Here is a 12,257-nt window from a genome sequence, read left to right on the forward strand (position 1 = left end):
TGAAGTGTTATGAATGGGAGACTTAAATAGAGAAAGTGGGTTCCCGTGAGGGCTTTGATGAGTGGGAGCTACCACCTACGGATTATCCATTAATTATATTTCAATTTTTTAAAATAAAATAATGCATTTTAGGGATTCCGAGAATTTCGGTTAAATTGGCGGGAAATGGGTGGGGGGCAGCTAGCGACTTTTTTGGGGTTTCCACTCTTTTCTCCTCTGTGGGTCCCACTCACATTCATTCTCAAACAACCATCGCCGTACGATCACATTCCAATCCAACGGCACCACCGCGTTCACCTTCCCGCCGATTGTACGGCAACATTTCTTTGCAGAAAAAGAAACTATTTTGTTTCTTTTTTTTTTTTTGGTAATTCCATTAATTCTATATTTTTTTCTTTTTTTAATTATAAAATCCATGACACCCTTTTTCTTTTTATGTCAATCCCTTCACATTCTTAGAGAGAGACAGAGAGTAGAGAGAGAGAGAGAGACTCTGTTTCTTCACTTCCCCACAAGCCGCAACTGCTACTGTGTACCCAATCTGAAGCCGAAGAGATGGTAAAGCAAATCATCAATTCTATGCTTTTTGGACTCTAATTTTTAATGGGTTCTTAAAAAGTTTTGATTTTTCTCTTTCGTTCCTTGCAATTTTGTCTGCAATCAATTCCATGATCACTGATGCTAGCCTATTTTCTTTGCATTTTGGATGCGTGTGATTCTGTTTTGTATAAGCTCACTGTGTTGATTGGAGTAATCTTTCTATTATAAACTTGGTCTCCGTTAAGAGGACGGGTGACACTGTGTCTCAATTTTGAAAATTCAAAATTGCATGTTTAGATTAGTTTGTTTTGTGGTATCTTGAATATTGTGATTTGAGTTCCATTTTTGGGTAGTAAGGGTAGATTTCTTGGAGAGTAATATGCTGGTAATTTGATGAGGAAAGTTTACTATTTTGTTCTTTGATTGTTGAACTGTGTTTTGCTGTAGTGTTTCTTCTTTGAAAGGTTCTTGAATTCCTTTTGCAATGGATTTTGCAGGTGGGGCAGAATCCTTTACCAAAGGATAGGAATAGAGATTGGATTAGAGCTCTTATGAATAGCAGCTTTGGTTATTGTGATGATCACCATGACCTTCGATCTAACGAGAAAAATGTCTTCTGCATAGATTGTGCTGTTAGACTGTGTAGGCACTGTAAAGAAGCTCATTCCCTCCATAGAAGGTTTCAGATTTACAAATATTCCTATCAGGATGTCTTCCGCCATTCCGAGCTGCAGAAGTATTTTGACTGCTCAAAAATTCAGGTCCTCTCTTCTTTGTCACAAGATAATATTTAATTTGATTGATTGATTTTTCACGTGGCTTTGATCAATTCAATTTCTTCGTTTGAATCGAATTTGTTGTTGCTATGTTGTGCTTGATTTGTTTTGCTCCATACGATAGCATAACCTTCAATGATCTGATAAAAATTATTGCATGAGTTTAAATTTTCAAATGGATGATGTAACTTGAGTAGCTGTTCTTTAGTGGACATAGTCATTAATGAGGTGATAGCTCGTTGGATTTATAGTGACTAAACTTTCCAAATGGGTTAAGTTCTGAAATCCCTTATCCTTTATCAGCTTTACCAAACGAATGAAGTATTCTATCATTAATTTTCTAATGCAGTTATCCATGAAATAAGCTATGATCATTTTTCCTTGGCACTAGTATACGTGAACCTCATTGCTTAACCGCTATATCTGACTCGGTGAATCTAACTATTCTCTAGATATAAGCTCTGAACTTAACTTTTTAGCCACAAACTGATTTTAAATGTAATTTTCTGCTTACAATGGTGACGTGATTTGGCAGACTTACATATCCAACAATGAAAGGATTGTGCATCTCAAACCTAGGCCTTCAACTACTAAATCTAAATCTGCTGATTTAAGTCCTGACTCAAAATCCAAAGAAACCAGCATAACAACAAAACCAAAGTCAGGTGGCACGTGTGAAGAATGTGGAAAACACTTACAAGATGAGCGTAATCGCTTCTGCTCCATTACATGCAAGGTAATAACATCCATGCTATGATTTAATGTTAAAATTTGATGGTTTACTTGTATATCCTCAGTTGACTCAAATCATGTGCAATTTTTAGATCTCAGTGCTTCCAGTGGAGCCCCAAAGCCAAAGTGGTAGAGGCGTCATTACAACAAAACCTGAAGCTATTGACTATACAATAAATGACAACCATAATTCAGAACCAGAATCATCTATCTCTGAAGCTGAGCCATATGGGTGGGTTGAAGTCGTGAATTTCAGAAAGCGACCAAGGAAAAGCATCCCCCAGAGGCCTGTCTTTGTTTTCTTATCTTAAAAGTTATCACTACTCTAATCGTTTTCTTCATTTCTTCTCCTATTTTTTGTTTTTTAACTTTCCATTTTTGAAGAATAAGACTTCTTGAACATTTGAGAGTAGCTCAACCCCATTATACCCCATATTGGGATTTAAGTATAAATTGGGGGTTCGAGGTTCAATTGCTATGAGAAAGTAACTAGCTGAGCTTGTACAGCATAAGGGTAATACTAGTAAGAGTAACGGTGCTAACACACACTTTCTGTTACCTGACTTAACATTTGTATAGTTTTCAGCATCTTGGTTTAGCTTTTTCTAAGTTCCTAACTTTTGCTTTTGCACCTTCATTCTTATGCTCCCACCCATGTTGATGCAAGAAAATGTGACATGCAACAGCCATCTAACTAATGATAGTATTCGATTGGCATAAACAACCGTTTCACTGTTTGAACATGAAAAAGAATGACAGACACTATATGATACTATTCAATGATTCTTTTAATCTTATATATATATATATATATATATAAAAAGGAACAACATCTTGTTGTCCCGTAATGATCTTGATCATAAAAAGGGTGCACTGTGGTTATTTACCATTCCTTCCTTTTTGGTTGTTTGGTCTTAAAATCAAAATTGACTCTTTTTAACAAAACTTTCGTATGGTAATTTAAAATAATAGTTTGTATGTTTAGCTATCTATTCGTCGTTTAACATGTATTGTTTTCTGGCCATGGGGCTTCTCGTGCACCCGACACAATTATTCAGTATGCTAAAAATGGTACTTTGCTTTTCCCTGTAGGATTCCCAGTCTCTGACATAAGTGATGGGACGTTGTTTCTTTATGTTTAATGTTAGTAATTGATTTAGTGCATATTTGTAAACACGTGAAAAATCATTATGTGAATTTAGCATAGAAATTACACTTAGTAACATTGACCATAAATTTATATTCATTCTATGTAAATAAAAACATGCATTTAAGATAACTTCAATCTATGGTGTAACTTTTTTCCTGAAGCCTCTAGCTTCATATTATTAAGGTTTTGATTCTTTTGATATAAGAAGTAAAATTCACAAAAGAATAGTATATAAAACAAAACGAAAAGAAGTAGAAATTATAAGAATAATGAGGCATGTCTCCTTCAGAGAACAAGGAAAAACTTGTGTCCATACTTACCCTCCAACATGGCAGGCAACAAGGACGTCAAACCTCATGTGGTCGTTAAGTGAATAAGATGGCAAAGATTTAGTGTCCCCACGACATAATTTACTAAATCTTCGACAATTATAAATGGGAAATTCGTTCAGCCGACATAGATACGCCAATTAGTCCCTAAAATTTCAACCACATGTCAATTTAATCTGTAAAATCACCATAATAAAAATTTGATAATTTTATGGACAAAATAATATTTTTTTTAAAATTTTAAGAATTAATGGAGAGTATTAATCATTTAGCCAAAAAAGATTCAACTACATGTTCTGAACACAGCTTCTTAGAAGAAAGTTTACTTAAATTGAGAAGTAAAAAGTCTTAATTTTGTTATTTTTATTAATAATATAAAATTAATAATTCATCTAGCTCTGTCATTGTATTAGAAATTGAATTTTTTAGTCATAGTTATTTAGTTTTTAATATATTTTTAAGCACTCTTTTATATGTTGTGTGAAAAAATACATGTACATAAATGTGTTCTTCAAAACATGTTTCTTTTACCTTTATTGATTTTCTTGTGAATTACTTTGAAAAAATCACTATAAAATATATAAACTATGATGTAAACTTTGAATAAATAATAAATATATTTATAAAGTGTGTATATAAATCTACATATATACTTACACTATAGAAATTTTTAAAATTGAAAATATATAAGTTATTTTTTCTCATCTTACCGTTTGTTGTATTACTCTAGATCAATTGTATCATCACAACTAACTTAAATAAAGCTTAAAATATTATAATTTTATGATAAAATAAAAATTAATATTAAATTTAAATGATTCAAAGAATTAAATTAATTATATATTTATATTTAAATAATAAAAAATAGATACAATACGTATACTCATTTCATTTTATATTAAATATATTTAAATATTTTATATTTATTTCAAATTATTTATTACTTTAAAATATAAAAGGTAAATTATTTTTTTACTAATGTCTTTAATTATTATTAAAAATAAATATTACCAATTAATCATTATAATAAATTTAATATTATTTTAAGAATAATTTTTACTATCTAACTACCAATGATTTTAGTATTTTTATAAAAAATAATCATTTTATTAAGATGCATGCATTATACTAATTGACATGTAAAACAATTTTTGTAGACCAAATAATAAATAAGAAACAATAACATACAAAAAAATTAAATTTTTTTTAACAAGTTTTAAGTAAATTATAAATGCATTTTCAATTTAACTAAGAATTATAAATATGAAATTTTAAAATTTGTCATCTCGAGCTTGTTGAAGCTCCGAATTGCTGCACCTTTATTTATTGACTTTATTAATGTTTTCACATGAAAGGGATTTCCCCCTTAGTTTAAAAGAAACATTTAAATAAAATTTCTAAATTCTTTGGCCTTTATCTTGTTTGTGTTTTGCATGGTTGTTTAATACATAGTTTGCTTGAGAACAACTGGATTTCGTACACAAAGCTGTTGCTTTTAAATATTAACTTATTATTTATCTGTTTTAGGGTTAATGAAAATAATTTTGATAATAATTAATTTTAAATTATTCAACATAATTGAAATGTGTCAAAACTAATTTTAGTGAAACATATATTTTTAGTTGAAAAATATGAGAATTAGTTTTCAAATTAGAAATAAAACAGATACTTACTGGGAAAAGGGGAGAAAGAGTGTAGATGACAATGGGATGGCATCTTTCTTTCCCTAATTTATGCTTTTATTTTAAAAAGAAAAACTATGGAGAACACTCGAAAGGAAAAACGAGTACAAAATTGAGTTTGTGTTAAATTTAATTGAAAGTGTTTGTATGCAACTTTTTGCACGATTTGTGGGTCAAAATGGTATGGCTATAGTTTCCCAGAGTAGGTTGAAGATAAGATGAATCTTTGTTGGAGAATACCATCGAGGCTCCAAGCCTCCAAGTAGCTTTTGAGTTTCTACCACAGGGTTGTGCATTCCAACCTCATCTTCGCGTTCATTGTTCATATTACGATAAAATAAGCTGATTAAATAGAAATTAGAGACAATTGAAATAAATCTAAACTGATTAAATGTAATTGGCATGAATTAGATTGACATAAACTTGTAATTTAAAACGAAGTATTTGTATAAAAACAAAATAACACTGGATAAAAAGATAAAAACATGTATTATTATTATTCTAAAATTCTAAAATAAAATAACAAAATGAAAAGAAAATAGAAAGAAAACTAAGGTACTTGGTTTGGGTTTGGTTCATAGGAATTGGAAACGTAAGATCCAATATCCACCAGTCTAATAGTCGAACTTACCCTTTTTATAATTTAATCTAAATTATTATTATTTTATCAAGTTGAATTGGTTGAGTTCATGGATTGAACCTTCGTAAAAATTCTGGGTCTTGAAACACCAAGAAATTCAAATATAAAATTTCTAGTTATTCTGAATTAGCCTTATAATCTATACGTTTCATGGAGACTCATCCGTAAACTTTGTTCAAGCCAAACCCAAGTTTACACGGTGTACGAAGTAAATAAAAGAGCCATTCAGCCAAGATTAAGATATTGTTTGAGTGCGGAGTGCTAAAAGGCTTGAATGAATGGTGACCAATAAGTATTTGATAAAATAATATTTAAAATTAGTGCAAGTATATAAAATTACGAAAGCAATGTTTAATAAATATACACGTTTCAATTCTAGAAGATACAATTACAATTAGGAAAATAAAGATAAGATTTTCCACAAGGTTTTCCTCCTGAAGCAATGAGCCAAAAAAAATCTGAAATCGACATCTTCAAACGCCTAATAACAATCTAGTTGCAATCCGTGAGATGTAACTTGTTGAAACTAAGCTTTTGTATGAACAAACCTTACTAATTGAATATGCATTAAAAATACGTTGGTCAAATTTAAAAATTGATCAAATTTGGGTAGGCCACCAAATTGAATGAAGAAGGAAAAATATGCGCGTGCAAAAGCATTCTTGAGCCGAAGTTCAACCATTCACCCAAAACCGAGGTGGCAGATTGATCCTATAATTTTACAGAGCGCGAGAATTTTGAAAAACAACACAAATAGCTGTTGTTCCAAGTTGATTACCCTTGCATAAAAAATGTTGAGTTCCTCCAAAAATATCCCTCTGTAGTAAGAAGACTCTTATTTTTGAGTAAAAGAGAAATCCAAATCCTTAATCTTTCACTAAATTATGCAATGACTACAGCCATTGTTGCTGCGATGATCCCATGGGTAATCTTTAAAAAGACTAAGAAATGGATAGATACAAGAGCGAAAGAAAAATTACTGAAATTGAATCTCACAATATGCATTCATCTTATATCACTCTACATCCCCCTCAAGGGAAAACAGGGCTAGTTCCAAACAAATCAAGTTTTTCTGCCCAAGTTCCAAACAAATCGATGACTACTGAAATTTCTGCAGCTACTTGTGGATGGAAAATAATGTTTCCCGACACATTAGATATTTCCTCTTTTTTTGAAAAGAAAAATCTTCAACAAGGAAAAAGAAGCAAGGAAGCTTGCTAAGCTGGCTACAGAAATGGAAACACCGCTCTTGTCCTGCTAATTCATTCTCCAACGGTCAAACCAAACCCAAATTTGTAGTCTTTTTTCCTGTGGTCAAGCTGCAAGGAATAAACATGAAAAGCATGTCAAGGAAAAAAATGCAAAATCCAACCAACTTAAATGAACATCCACACCAAACTAAATTTTCACGCACACTACACATCCTCACAATTACGCACATCAACAGAGGGTGTGTGAAAAAGAAAAAAGAAGAGTGCCTTTTACCTCTGCAGAAAGAATAAAATTCAGACCCATGTTTAACCGCTCCTCCAAAAAGGCAGCAACACAGCCATTTGAATCGATCTTTCCCCTAAGGCGGCACTATAAAACCAAAACAAGTTGAAAGTAGATAAGTAATCTGCTTACTTTAAACATGGAGAATATTAGTCACTGATGCATGATTATTATTGAAGTTCAAAAGCAGAACTTTAAATGGCTTTACAGTCAAGTAATGAACTCACTAATCCAAAATCAACCTCACAACAAACCACATAACATCACCTCTTATTATAACAAATGCGTCTTTAATATCAGTGTGTGATGATCCTAATCACCTTCAATGAGAGGGAAGAGAATCCACAATTTTTTTAAATCAATTTATTTTCCCTTCTATTTGAAAGGAGTAGGGAGTACGTCAGCCTACATTTATGCATACCCTCAAAATTCAGCTCAATAACTTTTTTTCTATCCTTGCAACATGAGCTTACAGAGCACTGAACCTCCCTTTACAATTCACAAAATACACAAAATTCGAGCTCATTAAAATTGGCCAAGGAAAATAAAACCCGTTATTCCTTAGTTCTGCCAAAGAAATGTGCAGTTTTGCATATTTTGTTCAAATATTTATATCAACTAAAGCTTGAAACATTAACAATGTTTTCAAATACCAGAGGTGAATAAGTAGAAGACATTAAAAGTTTGATTGTAGCTATTTTTTAGTTTTTCATCCATTACAGCAGACACACAAAAATGAAATTCCATCTTGCCAAATAAAATATTATGATGCAACATTCTTCATCTGTTCAAAACCGGTAAAATAATTCTTAAGACAAAGATTTAAGGAATGAAGACACTGTAAAAATGCTTAGACTTGGCACTACAGTGCATATTTAAAACTAGATGAAAGTAAGGATGATATCAAAGTATGACAAAATTTTATTATATGGAAGGCAACACATTCAATGCACTACCTACTGTTACTGGCCATTTGTTCCAGTGGTATTTTCTGCCTCCCGAGCATCAGAGAATGCAGTGGACATAATGCATTAAGTTTGCAAGTTTTGATGGTGTTATTATGTCTGCAGTTAAATTCAGATGAACAGCAAGGAAGAACTGAAACTTGAAAGGGTATATAGATGCAGGGATTGATAAATTGTCAATTTTTCCTCCACCTCTTCATTCCAGCAAGTTTTACTCCTAGTGCACAGATATAGATGAACAAGAACGTTCTATTATAACCAATGCACTGAAACATAATTTCAACTGGTCCACATGTTCACATTCATGTTGAACTGATTCCAAATTTTTCAATCTATGATTGAGTTCATGAAAGAAAAAACTACCTGTCTAAGGATGTAATCATAACCAAAGCTAGCTGTGACATCTCTTGACAAGTAGTTACACATAAACTCGGATGCTAGAGAAACCTGAAAGAAACATTATGCATTAGATATGAAATGTTTAAATGAAATAACATAAATCTACAATTTCATTATCGACTCACCTTCTCAGATACCTTCTGAACATAGCTTAGAAGAACCATTCCAGTGCTAGCAACTTGCCCTGTAGCAACCTGGATGTAGGTCAGTAAATTGAAAGATTTAAGTAGTCATATAAAAGGAAAAGGAATCAGTGAAAAATAGAATAAGATAAAACATAACATGAGCAATAGTTAACAAGAGGACAAATAAAAAGCATATTATATCCTCTTAATATTTTGCATACATGTATATTTGTTTTATTCCAGGAAGTTTAGAAAAACAAATTATTAAAATTGGCAGGTGAAGCAGCATAAAAGTACCAGATGGAACAGTCTTACAAAACAAAATAGAAATTTGTAGATAAATAAACAAATATAGAAGATTTAAAATTATGCTACCATACCCATTTATCAGTATTGTAGCGAGCAGCATAACCAACACCAGATTTCCGATGCTGACCAGCCCAAAATACCTCCCCACCCAATGATAAATGGCGTGTCACGCTCTGCAATAAGAAAGACAATGGTTTCAGTAATAATTTAGATGTGTTCATATACATTCATCAATTGTTCCACACCATACAGCAGGTTGTTAAGGGAAATCAAAAGAGTCATGCTCAGCATTTTTAAGAAGAAAAATACTCTGTAACAAATGTAATAAAGTAAACAGACATTTACAATAACACAGAACATTATTGCATAAATCCACAATAACAGGAAATAAATTGATTATAATAATAATAATATATCTCACACAATACAGCAGTCATTTAAAATAAAGAAACAACAAGATATGTACACATTAATGGTCTCTGCAGCTGTCAAATATTAATAACAGTTTAAAACTAATAAAGTATTAAGATGTCACTGAACATAAACCATTAACCCCTCACCTCCAAAAAAACAAATATCACTAATATTTTCTAAGGAAGCAAATAGTGTCCATATGAACCAAATGAAATCAAACATCTAAACCAGAAGAACCTAGCTAAGAAACACTGATGGAGATGGACTTTCTATTCAATAGAAAATTGCTGATGATAGATTGCCAGCCACATGACCTCGAGGATTAGCCAAAACCAATCAATCAGCCCAACAAATTATTGTTTTTTTTACCTGAAATATTGCAATAGTAAGGTATATTTCCATCAGAGCCTGGTGCCTTTCATGACTTTCTATGAAAGACAAACAGGCACATGTGGTCAAACTATTATTCTGTTAAAAGCATCAGCAACCATCAATTATCTATCTCAAATATATCCTTGAGTAATTATTATCCTCTTCCTTTGCACTTTAAAAAAAATAATTAACCTAGTTTTCTCCTTCCATGGTTCAATTATATACATCCTGTTAGCTGCACTACATAATGTTGTTAATTAACCTAAAGCAAAAGAGGAAAAAGAAAAGATTACTTGAATTAAAAAGTAACGTTAACACGTCAGTAAAAGAATACACTACAGATAAATTTATCAGAATTTTGACAGAATAAAAAAATAAAATTCACAAAAAATCATTCAAATGAAAGAGTCAGTCCTAAGTGATAGTTTCATTTGCTAAAAGCCTCCTCATCTGTTGAACAACAAGTCTAGACACCAACTTGCTTTTCCCTTTCTTTCATTTTATTAATTTCAGAAACAGAGAAAAAATATATAAAATTCAAACCACACGCAACATCAATTTTCATTATCCCTGCCTTATCATTTACATATGCACTTAAACAAAAGGAATAGAAACACTGAACAATGCATGCAGATCTCCTACCTGAATATAACTTGCTCCTAGTAAGGCTCCATTCCCAAGTTGAAACTGTGTCCTATAGTCTTTTCCCTGAAACATATAAGGAAATTATTAAACAAGACTTAAACTATTAAAGGATATGGATAGTATTTGAAAGTGAAACTTCCATTAAGATTTAAGAAACGCAAACACAGTATATATCTAACAAAAGACAAAAATTAATGGAAAGAAAATGGAAAAATATAACTAGAGGAGTAGGGGCATCCAATGATATAATCTAAAAACGAGAAACTAGTTGACCTTGTAATCAAAGTTGATCATCCCATGAGACATATGCGGCTCATTTGTAAGCTGTACAAGCACACAAGAAAATAGAAGATTAAAGCGAGTAACAGAGATAAGGATAACAGATAGCTAGCAAAGAAGCATGAGAATGGGGAGGGAAAGAGGAAGACATTTATACAAAATACTGCACAAATATATAGAATGAATATTCCATTACACCCACATTCACTTTTTCTCGTACCAATAAGTTCTAAGCTACCTTTTCAAACTTGAAGACGCTAGAAACAACGAAATAATACAAACTCTTCTTCTCATATTAGAGTCCAAATATGTACTAACTACTAACTAATCAGAGAAGTAGCAGAGCACCAAGGGTACAAAACAGAGGAAAATCACAGACAGCAATACTCATAATTGAAACAGGCATGCAAACCTGTGCATTGGCTTTAAAAGTGAGAGTTTCGGACAAATCACACTTGACTCTCGCATTCAGCCTCCCATCAGTCAAAATTCTCCCCCACAGCAACAACTGCAGAACATCATCATCATTGAGAGTGCAGCTAATAAAAAGTTAATTCCAAGGAAACCCAAAGCCACCTTACCTTAGGATGATCAATGAAGGTAGAACCAAACTCATACTGCGCCGTCGGAATCTTAATGGTCTCCGTGGATTGAGAAGGAATCTCAGTAGGTCCCATCAACACACTGATCATACAACATCAACAAATAAACAAACTTTACAATCCAATTTCAACAAACAGATGAAAGAAAAATCCACAGAAGGTACCTGTGATTGAGAGAGAACTTTTGATTGAGCATCTTAGTGAAATCAAAACGCATGCCCTCAAAAAGATCTGGCTTCAAAGCCACTGACCAGTAACAAACAAAAAAATAATAATTAAAGTGCCATGTAAACATTTTCCGAAATCAATGATGCTTAAAATTTGATATAACAAAAAACAAAAAACGACGAAAAAGAAAGAGAGAAAAAGAAGAAACAGACTCATAGCTTCGCGATGGAGCTCTTCGAAGGGAATGGGACAAGGAAGGTTGAAGTAATCGACCTTCTCGTCGACCTTGTTGTCGGCGGATGAAGGAGGAGGAACCGTGGTGGCCATTGATGATGGGGTTTTGGATTCAGCGAAAATGGAGAAATGATGGAAATCTGATTCTGAAATTCTAAAACCCCCTCAACAACCTTCCACCTCTGCTAAAACCCTAGTTTCCTCTTTTCACTCTTTCTAGCTTATACACACTTTGCGGCTCACACTTCTACCCGACCCGTTTTCTACCCTATGGAACGGGTTCTCCCAATCCGCATATTTACCGTTTACCCGACCCGTTTCCCTCCCCTTGTTGTGGTTTCATTAGTGAATACTTGTGCAAATGCAAAACTAGCGTTACATTACGTGTTGAATTCAACTCTA

The 12,257-nt window shown here is 32.5% G+C and overlaps 2 protein-coding genes across 2 annotated transcripts; one reads left to right on the top strand and one right to left on the bottom strand.

Annotated features, from left to right (window-relative positions):
• Positions 1-483: 483 nt before the first annotated feature.
• LOC113856410 lies at positions 484-2,456 on the top strand. Its single transcript, XM_027488211.1, has 4 exons — positions 484-558; positions 1,038-1,301; positions 1,852-2,052; positions 2,141-2,456. The coding sequence occupies exons 1-4, from the start codon at positions 556-558 to the stop codon at positions 2,357-2,359; spliced, it is 687 nt and encodes a 228-aa protein (XP_027344012.1). The 5' UTR covers positions 484-555; the 3' UTR covers positions 2,360-2,456.
• A 4,201-nt stretch (positions 2,457-6,657) lies between these two features.
• On the bottom strand, positions 6,658-12,101 carry LOC113854750 (mitochondrial import receptor subunit TOM40-1-like). Its single transcript, XM_027485943.1, has 11 exons — positions 11,834-12,101; positions 11,618-11,699; positions 11,433-11,535; positions 11,264-11,359; positions 10,846-10,896; positions 10,570-10,635; positions 9,213-9,314; positions 8,833-8,901; positions 8,672-8,755; positions 7,335-7,430; positions 6,658-7,168 (listed from the first exon to the last, which is right to left on the bottom strand). The coding sequence occupies exons 1-11, from the start codon at positions 11,946-11,948 to the stop codon at positions 7,112-7,114; spliced, it is 921 nt and encodes a 306-aa protein (XP_027341744.1). The 5' UTR covers positions 11,949-12,101; the 3' UTR covers positions 6,658-7,111.
• Between the last annotated feature and the right edge of the window lie 156 nt (positions 12,102-12,257).

The sequence above is a fragment of the Abrus precatorius genome, unplaced genomic scaffold (assembly GCF_003935025.1).
Source record: "Abrus precatorius isolate BTA unplaced genomic scaffold, Abrus_2018 Scaffold11, whole genome shotgun sequence".
Taxonomy (NCBI): domain Eukaryota; kingdom Viridiplantae; phylum Streptophyta; class Magnoliopsida; order Fabales; family Fabaceae; genus Abrus; species Abrus precatorius.